Genomic DNA, 20,409 nt, shown 5'->3' on the forward strand with positions numbered 1-20,409 from the left:
GATTGAGTTAGAGCATTAATCAAAAACTAAGTCGAATAAGTTAGTCATCCTCCATACCCCAGGGGTTACTAGCACTGAGGTCTATTATCCCTCAAAGACAACATACATTATAATGATAACGAGAGTAAAATCATTGACTGAATCCGGGGATGGCTACACACGCTCTTTATTTGGATCAGGACACAACGTAGGGAACTCTCATTTTAATGTGTCATCATCCTCGATACTCCAGGGGTTACTATCTCTAAGTCCAGGGGTGGATACCACGTCAGTGATAATAACTCATGGATTTACGAGGATATATCTATCAATGAGATTCTCCAATTTGTTCTTGTGGCCTTGGTGATGAAACAGCCGAACACTTTCTTTTCATCTGTCCTTTATTTAATGAACAAAGATCATCACTCAGAACCAAAATACATAACTCTAATATTCCCCACTCGCATTTTAACACAAAAACTTTACTGCATGGCTGTGACAATTGTGATGAAGAAAAAAACTACATATTTCTTGCAATGCATATCAGAATATATATCTGAAACTAAAAGATTTTTTTTAGATTTTTCTACTGTGATAGGTTGGGTTAGGTTAGGTAATAATATTCATTCATAATGTAATGTTAAATGTTATAATATTTTGTTGATAATTGTACTATACCGGATTTGTTTGGAGATGGCTAATATAGGCTTTGCCTGTTGCCAAATCCATTTGCATATTATTTGCAATAAAATTTGTTGAAGTGAAAATTTACGAGGATGAGTAACTTCTTGGGTATCGAGGATGATGCGTCATACACAAACGTCGTTTGGAATTAGGGATATATCCCTATTGGTTTCTTCCTCTTGTGGATAGAAATCTCTCTGATGTTATCGTTCGGTTGTCTTTTTCTTATTATTATTATTTTTTTCCTCTCTCTTATTTCAACAAATCTTGTTAGCAGGTTATATCACGAACTAAACAAGCTACGACGTTCAACTTTGAACACGTTATGTACGTAAAAGAGTTCTTGAAACGCATGTTCGACTGTGTACGATGACGCTCAAGGTCAATGTCACAGACATAAAAAACTACTTTTCTCGAACGAACTTTAAACACTCACAACTTAATAATCGTACGCTCTACAACGTGTGGTATCAGGGATTATGTTAGGGTCACGAGTTCGCTAGGGAGTCAAATGAGGTCAAACAATGGTCACCAAAAGGAACTTTACCATAGAATTGTTTTGAAGGGCGCATATGAAAGAACATGCTCTCGGGCACATAAAATGACGAATTTCAACGTCATATCATTGAAAATGGAAGAGATATAGGACATAAAAAATCGAAATTTTTATTCTTATGTGTCCTTATGGCAATTTTTTCAGCGCCTTTCAACCTGTATATGTAGTATTGGATATGAAAGAGCATATACTCAGGCACATATAATGACTAATTTCAAGGTCATATCAATCAAAATGGCGGAGATACATTGAATAGAACATCAAAAATCGGATAAATTTTTTTTGTCCTTACTGCAGAAGTTTTCAGCGCCTTTAAACTCAGTTGTACTGTTGATTTTTCACACATATATTGTTTGAACTTTTGTCTATGTGACGGTTATGGGTTTTCAATGGCATATACAGCAAAATCGCGGAAATATACCCTTGTAAAAATATCAATTCGTTCGATTTTCGTAAATTTTACCGCAATTTGTTAGCTCGCAGCGCCTTTACAATTTGGTGATGAATGACAATTTTTCGCAGAAACAATTGAACAATGTCAGTTTTGAGTTTCTAGGTCATAATATCATACAAAATGAAAATGGCAATTTGATCATCAAAGTTGCATAACGATCGCGACCGGTCGCCAAGATCATCTTGAGTTGCATCACTTTAACTTGATATAAGTTATTTTTCACGTGGCGGTAAGGCCAAAGATAGTATTACTTTTACAAGATTGCATAAGAACAAATAGAGTCGTCGTAATGACTACGAACGTTCTAAAAAGTGTTTATTTCTATCAAAGACTGGACGCGTGATCGTTGTGCCGTTTCATTGATGCGTAATAAATGTGTATCTATGTCACCATTATTCGTCCCAACTTTCAACTTTTTTTGCAATGTCCGAGTGCCCATCAATTCATTTATTCGTGTTTGTCTGGCTGACCTATTGAAACATACCTGAAAGTATGTTCGTTTCATATGCAGTGTCTGTTCTGTCTGTCCGTAAGGTGTGCGCACAGACAGGAACTTGATAAATAATTTATTAGTAAAATAATAGTAGTAATGAAACACTGGTCATCCTGCCAAACTAGGTGGTGTCCACGACAACAGGGATCTGATAATTAGTTACAGTCTACATAATAATGGACCCACCACAGTGCCCATAGTTCATTTTATAGGTCTTAACTTACTACGCTCAACAGCACAATTTCTCAAAACTATAATTTGCAAAATATATAGGAAACCGCACAGGGACCTGGCACGAAAATGTTTAACCAACAGTATAGATATATATACTATAATATATATATGTATACTATTGGTTAAACATTTTCGTGTCAGGTCCCTTTGGAAAACCGTGATCTACATGTACATGTACCATCTTGCAGCAGGAACATTTTTCAGTAAACATTTTTTCTTGTTTCAATCTTAAGGTTAATCGTTTTAGTTTTATTAGTTTAACGTCCTATTAACAGACAGGATCATTTAAGGAGCTGTCAGGTTTACTGGTCGATAAAAGCCAGAGTAACCAGAGAAACACCACTGATCAGTGGTTATTACCTTGCAGCTCCCCCCACATGGGATACAAACTCGCAACCCAGAGGTGAAGGGTTTGTGGTAATATGTCGGGACATTTTAAAGGGACAATTCATTCTACGAGAAATTAAAATTTGTATATATATCGGAAAACCCCCAGTTCTAATGGAAATCGGATCAGTCGGTTTTACTGTGATATGTCAGAAAATCCCATGGTGGTGAAATGCGTGTGAAATGTTCAAACTCACTCGCTGTCCGCCATTACACCATGTGGTCAAATATCTTTTATGCCGAACCCAGTCCCTTGCTCCTAGAGTAATGCTACTTTTGTCTAGAGCAGCTCAAATTGCTCTGACAGAAGTGTGTTTACCGTATTAGGTGAATTGTCTTGCCTAAAAAATCATTATATCACCTCCACAGTGGTTATGTAGTTCATTTTTTTAACGTGCTTGACTTTGGCTCGGATATTGGCACAGCGTACATATAGAACCTGCTTAATCGTATTGATAAATGATTTGTAATTACAACGGTATCAATTAAAATACTAAACAATGACGTGGAATTTGTCAATATCTTATGTTATATGTTTCATAAGATATGTAGAACAATACATTTATGCCATATTTTGCTTCTTGGTTATGTAAAAGAATTAGCGTGAGTGAATTGTCCCTTTAAACACTCCATCATGTGACCCCAAGGTTAATAGCGCTGGTTGTAGAAGTCATTTTCAAAAATTTAAGAATTTGGCCATTTTATTTAAATATTCTGAAAATATGAGTCAGATTTCATGAGTTAGGCCCATGGCTAAACGACTCAACCTCAAAAATGTTTTTAAGTACTTTCAATCTTATTTGAATTTTCAAAATTGTCATATCTTTATTTTCTTTTTAGCTTTTTGATTTAAAATTTTTAAAGCTCTCAATTGGATAAAAATCAGCTGCTTGTTTCTCCGCTTAAAAGTAAGCGGAGAAACAAGCAGCTGATTTTAATCACAGGGGGCCAACTCAATGAAAATGGATGTTGTCATTCATTTTTGTATTTGGTGGATGGACTGATGAGTATATATGACAGTCATGTGATTTTTAAAAAAAAATACAGATATGAAAAATTATTAAAAAATCGGGATATTTACTATAAAACAGAGAAAAAATCCAATGGCCTGTCATATATACTCGTCAGTCCATCCTCCAAATACAAACAAGAGGCCCAGAGGGCCTGTATCGCTCACCTGGTTTGTAATGCCTAGTAAGGTTCATTGTTTCTTTTCTGAAGGAATTTGAATATTTACCTCTAATTCCCCTATTGGGCCCCACTCTTTCTGCTCAAGGGGGTCAGAGCCAAAAATTATAGGAATTCTGTTAACCCCAAGGATGTTTCTGGGCCAAATTTGGTTAAACTCCAAGCAGAATTCTAAGACTAGTAGCGATTTATAGGATTTACCTAAATTTCCCTATTGGGCCCCGCCCCTCCTGCCCCCAGGGGGTCAGAGCCAAAATTTATACAAGTTCTATTCTCCTTCCCCCAAGGATGTTTCTGGCCAAATTTGGTTTCAATCCATGCAGAACTCTAGGACAAGTAGCGATTTATAGGATTTACCTCTATTTCCCCTATTGGGCCCCGCCCCTCCTGTCCCCAGGGGGTCAGAGCAAAAATTATATACAAGTTCTGTTCCCCTCCTTCCCCCCTACAAGTTCTCCTTCCCAAGGATGTTTCTGGCCAAATTTGGTTACAATCCATGCAGAACTCTAGGACAAGTAGCGATTTATAGGATTTACCTTAATTTCCCCTATCAGAGCCAGTTCTGATCCCTTCCCAAGGATGTTCTGGCCAAATTTGTTACATCCATGCAGAACTCTAGACAAGTAGCAATTTATAGGATTTACCTAATTTCCCTATTGGGCCCCGCCCCTCCTGTCCCCGGGGGGTCAGAGCCAAAATTTAAACAAGTTCTATTCCTCTTCCCCCAAGGATGTTTCTGGCCAAATTTGGTTACAATCCATGCAGAACACTAGGACAGGTAGCGATTTATAGGATTTACCTCAATTTCCCCTATTGGGGCCCCGCCCCTCCTGTCCCCGGGGGGTCAGAGCAAAAATTTATACAAGTTCTGTTCCCCTCCCCCAAGGATGTTTCTGGCCAAATTTGGTTAAAATCCATGCAGAACTCTATGACTAGTAGCGATTTAAAGGAAATGTTGACGGACAGACGGACGGACGGACGGGTACGGACGGACGGACGGACGACGGACGCCGCGCCATGACATAAGCTCACACCGGCCCTTTGGGCCAGGTGAGCTAAAAATGTATGACAACGTCCATTTCCATTGAGTTGGCCCCCTGTGATTTTAATCAGATTGTTAAGCTCCAAGAATATTCGCAACCTTGAAAATGTAAACTTGTTACATCTACGTTCACTGCTTTTTTCAGTCAGATTAAAATACAGATCCTTATTCTCACATTGTTTCATAGAGGATCCAACATCCTGTACAGAGTCACATTCCCGTGACCTTTATACTCCCTGTAACATCCTGTGCAGAGTCACATTCCCATGACCTTTATACTCCCTGTACTTCAATTCAGATTTTTCCACGCCTAGCTATTTACTGAAAACGTGGTCACAGCAATATGTGCTCTTTGGGCAAAATGACTACATGCAGGAAAAGGATTCCGACAGCTCTAGCTTTCTATTTTGTCGTCCTTGTCAAGGAATTTAGAGGTCATTAGAACATAGGACTCCATATAGTATTCTCTATGAAACAAGAATATGTATTTTTATCAGATTGTTTTCTTTCAGAACATCCAAGGAAGTGCTTCATCAAATTCTAAATCATTCTTTCAGAGTAAAAACAAAGTAGTATTTTTTATGTCCCACATTCTACAGACAGACAGGCCGATACACTGTATATACCCCGTAACTTCTAAATCCTTTCCAAGTAAAAACAATGAGTAGTTGTCCCACATTCACTTTTATTGTGATCAAAACAACTCCAATGAATGTGACACAAGATGGAAAAGATAAAATGTCTATCGCTTGGTCTCGTCCTCTGTCGAATAGGACTTGAGCATCTCTTCCTTCTTCTGCTTGATGCGTTCCTCACGGCGTTTACGGGCCTCCTTGACTCTCTGTCTCCTAGCCTCAGCTTGGTCACTGTAATACAATAATACCAGATTGTTTTAATAATCAAACTAACGAAAGGCACTTGTATATCTTTTATAACATGATTTTAAATTGCTACTAGAAATTTATGTATGAAGATTGAAACATAAGTTCAATGAAGGCAACAAACAACAAAGATTCAATATCATCATTTAAGGGGGTGAATTATCTTGCAATTTTCACAAAAATATCTGCATTCCGTTTACTTATCTTCCAAGTGTTAATTAACTTAATCATTTTAGCAAGAGCCATTTGAGACAAAGTTTGCCTCTCACAGCCTTTAAAAATTATATTCTGTCAGGTTCAGCAAAATATTCAGTATTTTAACTATCATTCCCCCCCATCCCCTTAAAATTCAGACAAAAATCTTGAGTATAGCTTCTTATGAACTAACAATTCTGAATTAAATGAGATTTATGTACAGTAAATCATCGAGAAAATTTTAATCAACTCTACAACACTTCAGATTGAAGGAACCATTCTACACTGGACCATTTTGTAATTGAGCTCCAGAATTAACAGGATCTGAATGCCCTATCAACATGCAAGTCACGAGTTCCATAATTTTAATGGCACTTGAAAAATTTCTTGAATTGCTACAATTGAACAGCACTCTTTATTTTTACCTGAGTAATTTCGTTCTAGCCTTCTCGGCCTTCCTCTTGTGAATATGCTCCATCAACACACGCTTGTTCTTGAAGCCGTTACCTTTGCATTTCATGTACAGCTCGTGGTACCTAAGAAAGTTGAAAAACACAAAATGAAACCATGATATCACTTCTGGGTTCCTCATTTATTATTTTTATCTGATGATGAAAATTTCAAGGGCATCATATAAAGTTGTCTTTTATACACAAAGGGCAAGTAACAATTAATTTTGAAATGAGACAATCATGAATCGCTTTTCAAAATTCATAATAAGACAAGTTGAATACAGACACTGAAGGAGACAGGAGCTTACATTTTAATTGTTCTTTGAAATTCAGTAAAGTAGCAAAGAATTTTATTTTATCTTGTATGCTATTTTCCTACATAAATTTACAATATAAATGTAGCAACATCTTAATTTCAAGGCAAGTTTCCAGTCTAAATATAGAGTTGCATCATATGAAACTTACAGATGCTTGTCGATTTTCTTGGCTTCTCTGTAGCGTTTGAGTAGTCTCCTGAGGACCCTCATTCTCCTGATCCAAAGGATTTTGGTTGGCATACGGGCATTCAGTGTACCCTTCCTCTTTCCATGTCCCATGTGACGACCCTTCCTGCGAGCAATGGCATTCTTCCTCACACGAGCACGAGAGTGAACTGCCACAGGTTTACGGATAATGAGACCGTCCTTGATCAGCTTCCTGATGTTTTGACCTATGAAGCAATATCAAACATATTAACTTTATGAACCATATATATGTACCAATTCAAGTGAAATATATCCAAGAGGTAGAGCAAACGTCGTCGTTGCTAAACTGGGGGATCCATGGGTCCTCCGCTGTCCTCCAGAATACTCAAAGGTAGGCAGGGGATTGAAAAGGTAGGAGAAACTATATTCAGGAAGAGGCAATCTCAACAGGTAGGAGGCGGGTGCAGGCATCAATCTAGCTCAGATCTATTACCGTTTATGGGTAAATTTCCTCTCAAGGAATGAATTCCCCTCAGGCCTAAAATTCCCCTGAAGATTTAAAAATTCCCCATTTGAAGCAAAAAATTTTCCGTTTTTGTAACACAATTTCCCCTGTGACATATTTTTCATATAGCTATTGCATATTTTATGATAAACTCAAATTTTTCATTATTGAGCTTAAGATCTTGCTTTACTAAATCTAAAAATAAAACTAGTTGTTTTACAGTACTTTTTCGTAAAAATGAATTTAATTTTAATAAGAAGATTCAAATTCACCTATATTTCGCCAAACTTTTCCCCTATTTTAAAAAAAGGGTAGTTTCCCTAAAAACTAGATTGATCCCTGGGGTGTTTTTTTTATTATAGATTTATTAAGGTTGTGGTCTTCTACAACAATCAACACCAGAATCAGAAATCATTTTTACAATATAATATGCGGGAATCAGGATAAACCTGTAGCGCCCCATTTCACGTCACCAGGTCCCAATGTTGATGACATTATAGCCACTGGCATAGTCACACCACATAGAATGCATGGTATCCTGATTTTTCTTGTGTTGCTGTTGATGGTACTTAGGGGTGTCATTTTGATTTTCGGCATTGTGCAATCATGAAATGAGGTTTAATCCCTCAGGTTGTCTGGTGCGTAATATTTTGATCCAAGACACCTCTAGAGGTAATCACCTGTTGATGTTGTTTACGTCGGTTACTATGCCGGTGACTATAACGTCATCAACATTGTGATCTGGTGACGTAAAATGGTGCACTACGGGTTTCTCCTGATTCCAGTGTATTATATCGTATAAATGATTTCTGATTCTGGTGTTGATTGTTGTAGAAGACCACTACCTTAACAAATCTAAAAAACCCACACCTCCTGCCTGTTGAGATAATCTCTTCCTGAATGTAATTCAAGTGAAAATTATAATTATGAAATGGTAAAAAGCTTCATCATTCAAGTTCTTCACAATATGGTGTTAGAATATTTAAATAGATCAGTCATGGCACCGATTCTAGTAGCAATATATTCTTTTTATTTCTATTCATAACAAATAAATCTCTATTTCATACTTACGTGAATTTGCATTGGCTATCTCATTTGTTTCATTGGGATCAAGCCAAACTTTGTTTTTGCCGCATTTAAGCACGGCTGCGGCCAGCCTCTTCTGCAACCTGAGGGTACTGAAAGGAGAACAAGACATTATATTTGATTATAGCTACCATCAATTTCCAAAACCTGATTTAGTATGGAAGATCTTAGAAATGGGAATGGTGGCACTTGTAAGTTTGTAGGATTATTTTGCAATAAAAGTTATCAATCTTTCCATTTTTGTGTTAAGACTCACAGAGTAGTTTTCATGTAGCCACTAAAGCCAGATGGGATTTTCTCATTCATTGGAACTTGAGGATTAAAGGATGCCAGTATCAAAGACTGGATGATGGATTTTTACAAAATCACTTAAAATTGCCATTCATTTTACCGTTTCTCAAAATTTTTCATTTATTTTTATTTTGACTAACAGAGCATTTTGCTAGCGTTCAGAGTTACTGACTGCATTTTTCTGTTTCTTCCCACAAACATTTCTCGATAACAAGTAGGAATAGCGACGGTACACTGCGAGTTTTATATGCCTAACTTGCTTAAAATGGATATATTTCTGAAGTGATTGTGATCTCAGTCATCATCTCATGATAAACATGCAAATCGCCAATTCCCCCAACACCTTTCTCATCAAAGACAATATGTTAAAGAAAACTCTTACACTAAACTTTGATAGCCTATCTGTACAATACAGTTCATTCCATGGAACACCTATATTCCATAGATACGATTCCAAATTACACACGTGCGACTCTCAAATTATTAGAAATATTAATATCAAAATATAGTCGTATGGTGATCTACATAACCAATTTATAATGGCAAACTTAACATGGTAAGGGATAACATAATGAACCATGATTAGTGTCCTTATTAATCAATCAAGTATCTCAAATCCCATTCTATTCGACTTCCATGTGGTGTAATGTCGGCCATGTTTGTTTGAGCCGACACCAAAAAAATGATTTATTACAATTTCTGTGGACAACATCACTGTAAAATGCAGACCGAATCACCCAAAAAGTATCTATATTTATGAAGGGAAGTATGTTCCCATAAAAAGGGGCATGAGAATACGTGAAAACGGGATTTATTACAAAGTGATTTCGCACCTCATGGTTGCAGTTTCACGTTGTTGGAAAAAGGAAGAGCACCGGTTTATCCACGTGACATTCCGAATAAAAAAAGTAGTTCGTTCTAGAATACGCAGATTTATAGAAATGCGGATGCAAAAATCCTATATTTTACATCAAATAGATTCTTACATTTTTATATAACATATCGTAATAATGTTCATGAAATATTTATTACAAAATACATATTGCTGGTGAAAAACTGATTATTTCCTACGCATCTTCACTTCCGCTAAGATCGTTCATTTCCGTTGATTTCCGACAGGTGCCCGATAACTCTCGACTTTAGCGGGACTTCGCGAGACCTTGTCAAGGACGATTGGAAGGTCACCTTTTGAAAGCAGCCGATGCATAAGGTGGTGGGAGGCGCTTAATTTCCAAAAATGGATAGTACAAGTGGTAGCAGCTCTAGCTCGCATGCTAGACTCGAGTCTTGTAGGAGCAGACAAGATAGCGTTATGGCGTTACCTGGAAGAGAGGGACAGGAACTTACCTATGGAAGCGGTGCTGGGAAAGCCATTGGTGTCTTCACCAGTGGTGGTGATTCCCAGGGTATGTTTGTTTATAATCAGCACGTGTCATTTGTCAGCTGTCATGCGATTAAATACGCGGTAAATGTTAGATGTAGAATTGGTATCTGTTTCATATCCACCTTATTTAACAAGGGCATAACGCCTATAGTGTTAATCAGGGGTCAGTAGGTCACAGACAAACAATAATATAATTTATTATCGATCAGTGTGCACGTCCTCTAGACTGTGTATGAGTGTTGTCACGTAAGTGCAGCAGCACTAAGGAAGTGTCACTACAAGTAAACAACGCCTTTTAGACACTAGTTTTTGTACTAAATTGTTGCGCTATTTACTGCCAAGATGGAAATCCCCCCCCAGGAATAATCCAATATGTTATAATTTGTCCAACTTCATAGTTTACATTAAAAAAAACTAAAATAGAAATTTAAATTATCCAACTATTTTTTTACTGATTAAATGGTAAACATACTATTATGACAATTGAGCATTTTGTTAGCATATCCCGAAAGGACCAGTTTATGTTACCGGTCTTGAAATAGCTTGAAGAGCTTGCGCCAGTAAGTGACAAATACCGCAAACACACTTCAAATTAGGCAGCAATAAACTTTACTGTGTTTCTTCTGATGAACAACAGGAAAACGAGGTCGCACTATAATAATATAACATAGGATCCGGAACCGGGTTATATATCCGGATACACAATTACTGGCGTAACCACCCTTTTTTTTTTTTTTTTTTTAAAGTCTATGAATGAAATTAAGTCACTAAATGAAGTGAATACAGAGGTGAACTTGATATTTAAGATGATCAATATCAAACTTATAAACTCAGTCAATTAGTAAAGCAAATTCACACAACTACGGTTTCTTGACCATAAAAATAATAATACACGAAAGGAAAAGTTCCACTCCCAAAAATGTTCATGTGTATATGACAAAGTCATCAAAGTGTTTTGGGAGTTTATGCTCACGTGTTGGTCGAGAGTTCATTGGAGGCTGAGTAACGGGCAAGTCTGTTGCATTTGGAGAGCCCAATTGGTCTACGTCAGTATGCAGACATGTATCGCCTTGAGGGTCAACTATTTCAACTGCATAATCAGGTTGAGGAATATTGTCCGGTGGCTGGGATATCGCACTTGGAATATCTGGGACTTCGGGCGGCCGTGGTTCGAGTGCTTCCATAGGTGTTGTCAAGTCGAATTCTTCGTCGGTCGACGCGTCGATGATCGGGAAAGCGTCCAGAGTGCTTGTCGCGTAGGTGGTGGTTACCTTATAACAGTCCACAAGTTTCACACGGTAAGAGGAAGATCGGATTTGGTTACCTACAAATTTTTGGATATTGCACCACTCTCCCTCCACTTTGACAACAAGATATCTATCCCGTGCTTTGTTTTTGTTCTTGTCATGATGTAGGTAGACTAGGTCCACCAACGCGTATAATTTGACGAGGTGGTTGTAAGCCAGACGGGGCCTTACATTTTTCACTGTACGAGTGGTTTGTCTCTCTGGCTTGTTTCTGCTGCAATGCGAGAATTTCATCGTCCAAGGGAACTTGTTGGTTGAGGAATTGGTCGCGTTGAGACAACATTTATCTTGATGATAGACCACGGCTACGAATGCGTGTGTTGACTCGAGCAGTAGCGAGTGATAGTTGTAAGGGTGTCACCATTCGGCACAATGGATCCTCACGAAGAATTTCGTTCTCGAGCTCCTGAATAGCTCTTTCAGCTACCGGGTTTTTGTTGATGTTTTTCGCGTTACCGACTTCGATCGTCATGCGGTACTTTGCTAGAAGCTCATCGCCCACCAAAGATTTGAGTCCTGGAGCAGCATCAGTTCTTATAACTGCAAAGGGACCATTCAGCGGACAGATAGGAATGCACAACTGCAAAATTCCATCTCAGAGAGTGTCTCGACGTTCGTCTACAATGAGCATTGTTGAGGTGTATGAAGTTACACACTCACGAACGAGCAGAATGAGTTGTCGTACCCGCTTGATAACATCGGCTGCGAACTGACTGCCGACTGCCGCGGGAGGATCGGAGGACGTTTGAGTGACTACGAATGTCGGTGCTGTCTTTAGTGAAGCACATTGATGACAACCCTCAGAAATGCGGTGGATAGCAGTATCCATATCTAGAGCGTAAAAGTATCTATGCACAACTGTTTTGAGTTGATGGTGTGAAGGATGTCCTAATCTGATATGGAGAGCTGTGAGTAATCCGTCGAGAACCTGTCGTGGGACAATAATGCTGTTGGTTGATCTCGCAAAAGGAGTATTTCGTTTAAAAACCAGCAGTCCATCTCTGGAAAGCGAAGCTACGTTTAAGTAGCGTTTGACGTCACGAACGTTGGTTAACTTTTTTGATGGGCGTGTGCCTTGTTTGAGATGTGCACATGTACGACGCAAATCGCTACAGTCTGATTGAATGGCTAGCCATGCTGACCGACTTATGAATGGCATAGCTACAGATCCATTGACAATTTCACTTGACGAGACACTACGTACGACCGCTTCTGATGACATGTTGACAAAAGTGCAGATCTGACATATGGGTTCTTCACAAGGCGGTGCGTTGCGACTCGAGAAATCAGCAGGCAGATTGGCAGTGCCTGCTACATGTCCAATTGAAACCTGGAACCGACTGGCAGTTGACAGGAATGTTGTCACACGAGGGCTAGCAGAAAACTCGCCACGACAGAGTTTTTCGAAGGATTGTACACATGGTTTGCTGTCTGTGAGGATGCAAGTATTTACGGATGACTGGATGATGTATGGTGAAAAGTGTTTGATAGCAGCAGCAATGGACAATGCTTCTATTTCACATGGGAGCCACTTGGCCTGGTTTTTCCGGAGCTTTGCGCTAAAGAAACCACTAAGTTGGGTTTTTTCCGTCGCGCGTGATGTAAAGTGTGGCGCCTAAGCCGGGATTTCTGCTTCTCCATCTGTTACAATCCAGAGTTGGTCATCCGATCGTGGTAAGGTGATGGTGCGGTTGGAGAGTAAAGCCTGCTGTGCCGTTCTGAACGCGTCTCTCAGTTCATTTGACCACGAAATTTTGTCTTTTGATTCACGTCCTGCTACTGCGTCATCCAGGGGAGACATGAGTTTCGATACAGTCCTTGAGTACCTTGCCATAACTTTGTAAGCTCCGATGAAAGATCGGAGTCCACATACGTTGTGGGGTGCGGAACATGTGGAGAGAGCGGAGATGCGATGCGGACTTGCACGAATTGTTCCGAGCCACCAGGTCCATCCCAAGATCGAGGTTTGTTTGGGCGCGATAACTGTTTTGGGTGCGGACAGGTTCAACCTACTGTGACGGAGTGCCTGAAGAACATCAGTCCAATTTGCAACAGTTCTTCTAATGTGTTTCCACCACAGTAAAGATCGTCGGCGACTTTGGCTATACATCCCTTTTCGACAAGATCTCCCAGAACATGACAAGTAAGTTCCTCTAGGGCTGTTTCTGACCCAGGCATGCCCATGGCACACCTTGCGTACACACGGACACCCTTGAATGGGGTCACTACACCACAGTATTTCATTGATTCGCGAGACAAAGGGATTTGGTAAAACGCCTTTGTGAGGTCTGTGGTGATGATGTACTTCCACTGCGCGATCTGACGTAAAGTAGAACCTACATCGGGCATGAGGGCTGGCTGTGGTTTGGCATATCGACCAACATCAGCGAAAGCAGTGACCAATCGGTGACCCCCTTGTGGTTTCTTTACCAGAAAAGAGGGATTAACATATTCCACAGCGATATTGATGTCCTCAGGACGCTTAAAAACACCTATATTCTCAAGTTCATCAAATTTCTCTTGGAGTTCTATGAGTTGGTTTGTGAATATTGTGGGACCCTGCCTTTGCGCTGTGGAGGCTGGACGGGACCCATATTAACATGTGCTTGGAATGGTCCGACGGCACCGTTGTAGCCTTGAAATGTTGGATTGAAAACGTCATCAAACTCTAGCTGTATTTTTCTCAAACTCTGCTTTGACGTTTCGTGGCAAAATGTTATCGGGGTCTAGTTTGATACGGTCAGAGTGACGTGCTGAAGTAGTTGATGTTAAGTTAGGCGCAGTGCTGATATGGTAAGACGGGGTGACTTCGGATGATGTCGTGTGATCTGGTGACGTTGTATTCCTAACAACACAGACATGATCATTCTTTTTCACATGTTTAGGATTGTCTGATAAATTTGGTATTCTGATTTTTCCCGCAATGGCTATCACAATTGAAGGTTGCGGCCAGGCTGAGTGGTTATCACTGATTATCTTGTGGGGCTCCACGGCGACTTCTTGATCACGAAACTCCTCAGGAAGATCAATTTCCAAGTAATCGCCTGGCCAGACGGTGGAATGAGATGTGGCGCGTATTATTCGCCGAATGGTGTGTTTGTCTGTTGGCGATGGAGGCGACCGATAGGGGTAAGACGACTTGTCTCCTATCATAATTTGGCGTTTTGCAGGGCGGACCATTACATCGTTTGCTTCCATGAAAGAACGTGAGAACGTCCGAATCTAGATTTTCGACAACAATACCTTCGAAATACAATTCAGTTCCGTCGCGACAGAATGAAGCTTGTGTTTCACCAAGGACCTTCAGCGGCGAATAACCGTCGGCTTGGTTTGCGGTCTGAGAAGTTTTTGTAACCTGCAAACCCAATCGAGCTGCACATGATGCACGCATCATATTTGCAGTTGCCCCACTGTCAATCGTAAGGCGTACCACATCATGAGAATGGAAGACATCCATGTAAGGTGATTGTTGGACCAGAACTCTTCCAACGATAGAGGGCTGAGGTTGTGTTTCCTCAATGTCCTCATATGACTCGAAAATGTCATCTTCGATGCTGATAATTTGTCTGGCTCGAGCAAAAAAATTTTTGTCCTGTGTTGGGAGGAAGCTACACTTACTGAGGAAGTGATTACTGACTCTTCCTTCAGCTTTACAAAGAGGGCAAAGTTTAAATGGTTTTTTCATAGGTAGCGCCTTTTGAGGAGGCGTGAACTGTTTAGGACGATGGTAGGAGACCGCTGTTCGCATAGCTCTGGCATCCTCATTGGTCTGAAGTTCTTCACGTAGGGATTCCAGGGCTTGAGAAATTTCAGGCTTTATTGACGCCAGAGTTCGTGACCGAAGTTCCGTGCCATACCTCTGTTTTACTAGTTTTGGAAGGTCGGCATGGATGAGTCTCAGCCATGTCAAGACAACAAAATTTTCAAGGGACGGGGACATTTCCTCATCTTCATCAATCTCCTCGCCGTGATGGGCGATACCAGAGTCGCGTCGTAATAAATTGTCTTCTGCGAATGCCATCAATCTTTGGTACAAGTCCTCTGGCCTTTCGGTTGGTTCTAATTTTATGGCACAAAAGTCAATGAGGTGCCCTCCTGTTGATTGGAAACCGAAATGGAGGCGGATTTGTTGCCAAATGAAAGAAATGGATGTTGAATTCTTAACAATGGTGTTTCTGGCAATGATCGGGGCATAGTTGGCAATTTGGCCTAACATTAACTCTAAAGAAGGGACTTTTTGCTCACGAGTTTTCCTTTCCGCCCTTGGTAAATCCTTGCTGTCATTTACAAAGCCCCTGTGTGGTGTGTTTCTTGATTTTTTTAGCAAATGAACACCGTCAACAAGGAATGGGGCAAAGTTTGGGTCAAGGGAGAGTGTATAAATAAGGTTTTGTTTCCAGTTCTCAAAAAAAATGACAGTTTCTGTTTTTGTAAGACACCATTGTTTCGGAGCCCTTTGCGCCATCGTTCAAATCGAGCATGTAAACACAGCAGCAATTACACTGCGGTGCGGTTATACTGTCACCTGTTTTGTTGTGATGATAATTAAATGTTTCTGAGTTCGTAGGACGCTGCCACCACGCCAGTAAGTGACAAATACCGCAAACACACTTCGAACTAGGCAGCAATAAACTTTACTGTGTTTCTTCTGATGAACAACAGGAAAACAAGGTCGCACTATAATAATATAACATAGGATCCGGAACTGGGTTATATATCCGGATACACAATTACTGACGTTGAGAAAATTTAATAAATAAATGTAGCAACCAGACTGAGGCTTGATCCCAGGACTTTTGAAAATTATCCGTAATCCCGTTAACCCTGCCATATTATTTCATGACCCAAAGGCATATATTGATTATGTGTGTTTTCACAATTTGAAACTCTCTGAAAACATATACAAGCTGATCTGATAATGAAAATACAGAATGAAAATGGACTTTCAGGAAAAAAAGTATGGTCCTTTTCATATTTTTTATGCTTAAAAAGTATATGGGCCGGGACAGCTTCAACGCAAACCCTGTTTACTATATATATTAATTAAATTACAACATCTTTATTGAATAGCTGTCAGCTTGTTTCCTATAAAACTTATGGACTTATAACTATTAAATATCCCCAGGTTGCTATAAATACTAGTAAAACAAGTTAGTGGGTATACATGCATGTGTTGGTCAGGGAGCGTTCACTCCTCTTTTGTTGATACTTATCATGATCAATGTAGTTTAACAGTACATAGCCTACAGTACAGTCTAGTAACATTAACATTGCAGAATTTAAAAAACGTTTCTATGACAGAGACTCAGAAAGTTATTTAGTTCCACAGCATTGGAACAATAATTTAAAGATGCTCCACCGCTGACAGAGCATAAATGATATTCATCATTTGAACAACAATTGGTGTTTAAATGTGTATATATATGTCTAATTAACACAAAAAAATAAAATGATAAAGATTTTTGCCTTTGGTGCAGGCACAATCAGTACTTCATTCCATATAGGATATAGTGCCATGGAATTTTTTCGGGATGCAATTAATTATTTTTCATATCTCTAACTTGAAGTAAAATAAGAAGCTAAAACTTCTCTATGTTGGTAATGGTGTAAAGTAAGTAACTTTTGTAACTGAAGAAAAATACTAAATCGTTTGCTCCTGTTTTTGATAGCTAGTGAAAAAATACTATTTGTCAGCGGTGGAGCATCTTTAATGCATATTATAGGTTAATTAAACCAGAATCAAAATTTAATTGATCAATTGAAATAATCCTAGCAGTGAAAATGGCAATTGAGCACTGATCATGAACATGTGCCCACTTTTAATATGCGATTTAACTGTACAGGAAAATGTACATGTACTATATTAGAAATGATATATTCCATCAGGCGTCTTATCTTATCCCAATAGACCATTTGCCGGTTTCCAATAGGTTAGTGTCCAATAGGTTAGTGATTAGAGTGATCTCCCTTGAAACACAAAAAAGAGTTCCACCGGACAAAAAGTTGGTCTTTACTCATACTCAAATAAGAAAGTGGGCTCAGTCGAAATGCTGTGTTCGCTAAAATTAAATTGCTTGTGCTTGTATTTGGTTGTTGACAGCATTAAATCAAGCTGAGAGATATGTGTGACGGCTGTCAAAATATTCATTTAGCGATAAATCCGAATTTATCTTGCGCACCTGCAGCCCGTGCCAGGCATAGCGAAACCTTTTATTTATCAGATTCAGCTTATCTTTACAGTACTTGATATATATTTTCATCTGTATTTTTATCAGATTTTATGTCTCCATTTATAAGCCTATTGTATAAGAAGTTGTGTACTTTGATTTGTTTGATAACGTATGCGGGTAGCGTTAATACAACAGAAGTAAGCGCTCTTTCAAAGTACATGTATACATCTGACGTATATGTATATATAATTACGCTTACCTAGCATGGATACATTTTTGTAGATCCGGCCTTCGGCTGCCACTTGCCGAAGGGTAAATTGCGCTCCATTGTGCTATATAGTTTAATATTTGTCTGCTTTGTCCCGCATTACTGTTCGTATCCTATTATGTAATCGTGTTCGTTTTGTATGTCTTGATAAAGGGGCAGATCGCCTCGAAAATTTGACAATTTTGTTTTGTCGACACGGTTGGAATTACTTCCTTGTCCCATATTACGCTTACCTATAAACTTTACTGTACAATTACTGTACTGTTACTCTATTTGTGAGGTAATCAAAATAATTCAAGCTCTCAAATAAATGTATAAATGCATTATTAGGCTTTTTAATTTTTTTGCCTAATATTAGCCCGAGATACTCTGGCCCTGACACCAGACTTAGACATAAATGACAGATAGATGTCTGGTTTAGGACCAGAGCGCAGTCCTATATCAAAACGTGGAATAAGCCGACACCGTTTGGTATTGGGCCAGGTCATCTCCGATTCAGACTGACCACCGAGAAGCACCACTAACCTTTGTCTATTCGACAAATGAATATTATATCTACCCAAATATAGCAATCCGTCGAGATTAAAGGTGATTTGCATACTACGAGAAAATGGCGACAACGACGAGGGTAATTTTAAGTTGTTGAAAAGAAACTACTGTGTTGACACAATAGAACGTGCATGCGTGATGAAATGGACGGATACAAGTAGGTAAATTATTCATTTGTTGAAAAGACCAAGGTAAATGGTGATCCTGGGTGGTAATATTTTGTAAGTAGGCTAAATCAGAGATGACCTGGTCCGATACCAAACGGTGTCGGCTTATTCCAGGTTTTGATATAGGACTGCGCTCTGGCCCTAAACCAGACATCTATCTGTCATAATGTCTAAGTCTGGTGTCAGGGCCAGAGTATCTCGGGCTAGCCGAATATATAGTCTAATTATATAATAGGCAAAAAAAAAGAAATAACAAAAAGCCTAATAATATAGGCAGGTTTAGCGGACTAAGGCACATGAAATCAAATTGATATTTATATACATGTAACTTGTCCTTTATATCGACCTGGATTAATGATAAAAGTTTAACTTTAAAGTATTTAAAGATGTAGATTCAGGCGCGTATAAAAAGAATTTTCATGTTCATTTTAGAATTAATGGAACGTCTGCTGATTACGTTTATACACAGAATCCATAAGTTCTTATTGCTTTACCTGAATCACAAATAGTGCCAATGAGAATTAATTTATCATGACATACGCTAAAAGTTGTTACTTGTAATCTTTTTCAGTTGTGCATTCTTCCGTTGTTCCAATAGTAATTACACTATATACATTATTGTACATAAAGTTGCATTACTTTATACATACATGTACAGTGATCAATCTGCAATAGGATAAACAATGTGTATTTTATTTCATTGAAAAAAATGTTCCACGGTAGAAGTTGGTCCTCCGATATGCGCTCTATAAAAATCGGGAAAATCCCTACTAAAATTCGCAAATCGCACGACTACGCAACTTTGCTGTCGTGTAATAGATTATTTATTGGATTTTACAAACTGCTTTTTCACAAATACATTGTAGATCATTTATATATTAGATGTAAAGTATATAAACACATGTATTTAGAAACCTCATATTTGACATTTATTTTCAGTCGTTACTTTGAAAATGGTCACCTCTGTACAACTTTAGACGGGCCGATATTACGAGTGGAACCATGCCTCTTTATAATTAACAATGTTTGTTTTCTTATCTTTTTTATTTCCTGTATGTAGTTCTTGATCATATACACTTTAACTTCCAAATATGCAGATAGGCGCCATGTTTTCAATATTTTTCAGTATTCAATAGTTTTTATTTGTAGTGCTCAATTATTGTACTGAAGACTAACGTAAGCTATGTTTTGCCGCTGTAGTTCATACTGTATGTTAGTTTTAAATAAATCACCCCATTCCTTTAATTTTTAAATAATTACTTATTTGTGTTGTATTTGTGACGTTAATTATTCAAGAAATGGAAAGGCATATCTCATTATTACAGTAAAAACGAAATGTAATTCATAGCAGTAAGCACTTCTTATAGATAGCCGCTTCGGTAACTTGTCCGGTTGTTCCGGTTGCCGCTTAGGTGTTTGCAAAGAAAATAGCTTATGTCATTGAGAACCGGCAAATCGCCTTTTCAAGCCTTTAATTTCATTAAATCAAATGTTACTTGAAAATGAAAACTACATATCCAAAATTTTACAAATATGAACTTAATTGGTTCAGACTTTTAAGTTATATGTGCCATAATTTGCCAAAACTTTTCCCCCTAAATCTTGATTTTGTCTCACATTTTCCCAACTACATAGCCACAGACCTCATTCCCAAAGTACAGAAAAAATCCTGA

The 20,409-nt window shown here is 38.7% G+C and overlaps 2 protein-coding genes across 2 annotated transcripts in view; one reads left to right on the top strand and one right to left on the bottom strand.

Moving 5' to 3' along the window:
- Nucleotides 1-5,682: 5,682 nt before the first annotated feature.
- On the bottom strand, nt 5,683-9,816 carry LOC138309292 (large ribosomal subunit protein eL19-like). The gene is made up of 5 exons (XM_069250468.1): nt 9,725-9,816; nt 8,586-8,692; nt 7,011-7,254; nt 6,519-6,629; nt 5,683-5,883 (listed from the first exon to the last, which is right to left on the bottom strand). The coding sequence occupies exons 1-5, from the start codon at nt 9,727-9,729 to the stop codon at nt 5,760-5,762; spliced, it is 591 nt and encodes a 196-aa protein (XP_069106569.1). The 5' UTR covers nt 9,730-9,816; the 3' UTR covers nt 5,683-5,759.
- Nucleotides 9,817-10,046: 230 nt separating this feature from the next.
- Nucleotides 10,047-20,409, top strand: part of LOC138309291 (ATP-dependent 6-phosphofructokinase-like) — a 62,000-nt gene continuing 51,637 nt past the window's right edge. Inside the window, exon 1 of the mRNA XM_069250466.1 lies at nt 10,047-10,297. Within this exon, the coding sequence (XP_069106567.1) occupies nt 10,129-10,297 (169 nt within the window). The 5' untranslated portion in view covers nt 10,047-10,128. The remainder of the gene's footprint in view (nt 10,298-20,409) is intronic.

The sequence above is a fragment of the Argopecten irradians genome, chromosome 15 (assembly GCF_041381155.1).
Source record: "Argopecten irradians isolate NY chromosome 15, Ai_NY, whole genome shotgun sequence".
Lineage (NCBI taxonomy): Eukaryota > Metazoa > Mollusca > Bivalvia > Pectinida > Pectinidae > Argopecten > Argopecten irradians.

Bases quoted from the DNA above. Each gene is read 5' to 3' on its own strand.
- LOC138309292 (XM_069250468.1), bottom strand. The intron at 6,630-7,010 runs GTAAGTTTCATA...CAACTTTCTTAG, and splicing joins AAGAAAATCGACAAGCATCT to GTACCACGAGCTGTACATGA. The intron at 5,884-6,518 runs GTAAAAATAAAG...ATTGTATTACAG, and splicing joins GCTAGAACGAAATTACTCAG to TGACCAAGCTGAGGCTAGGA.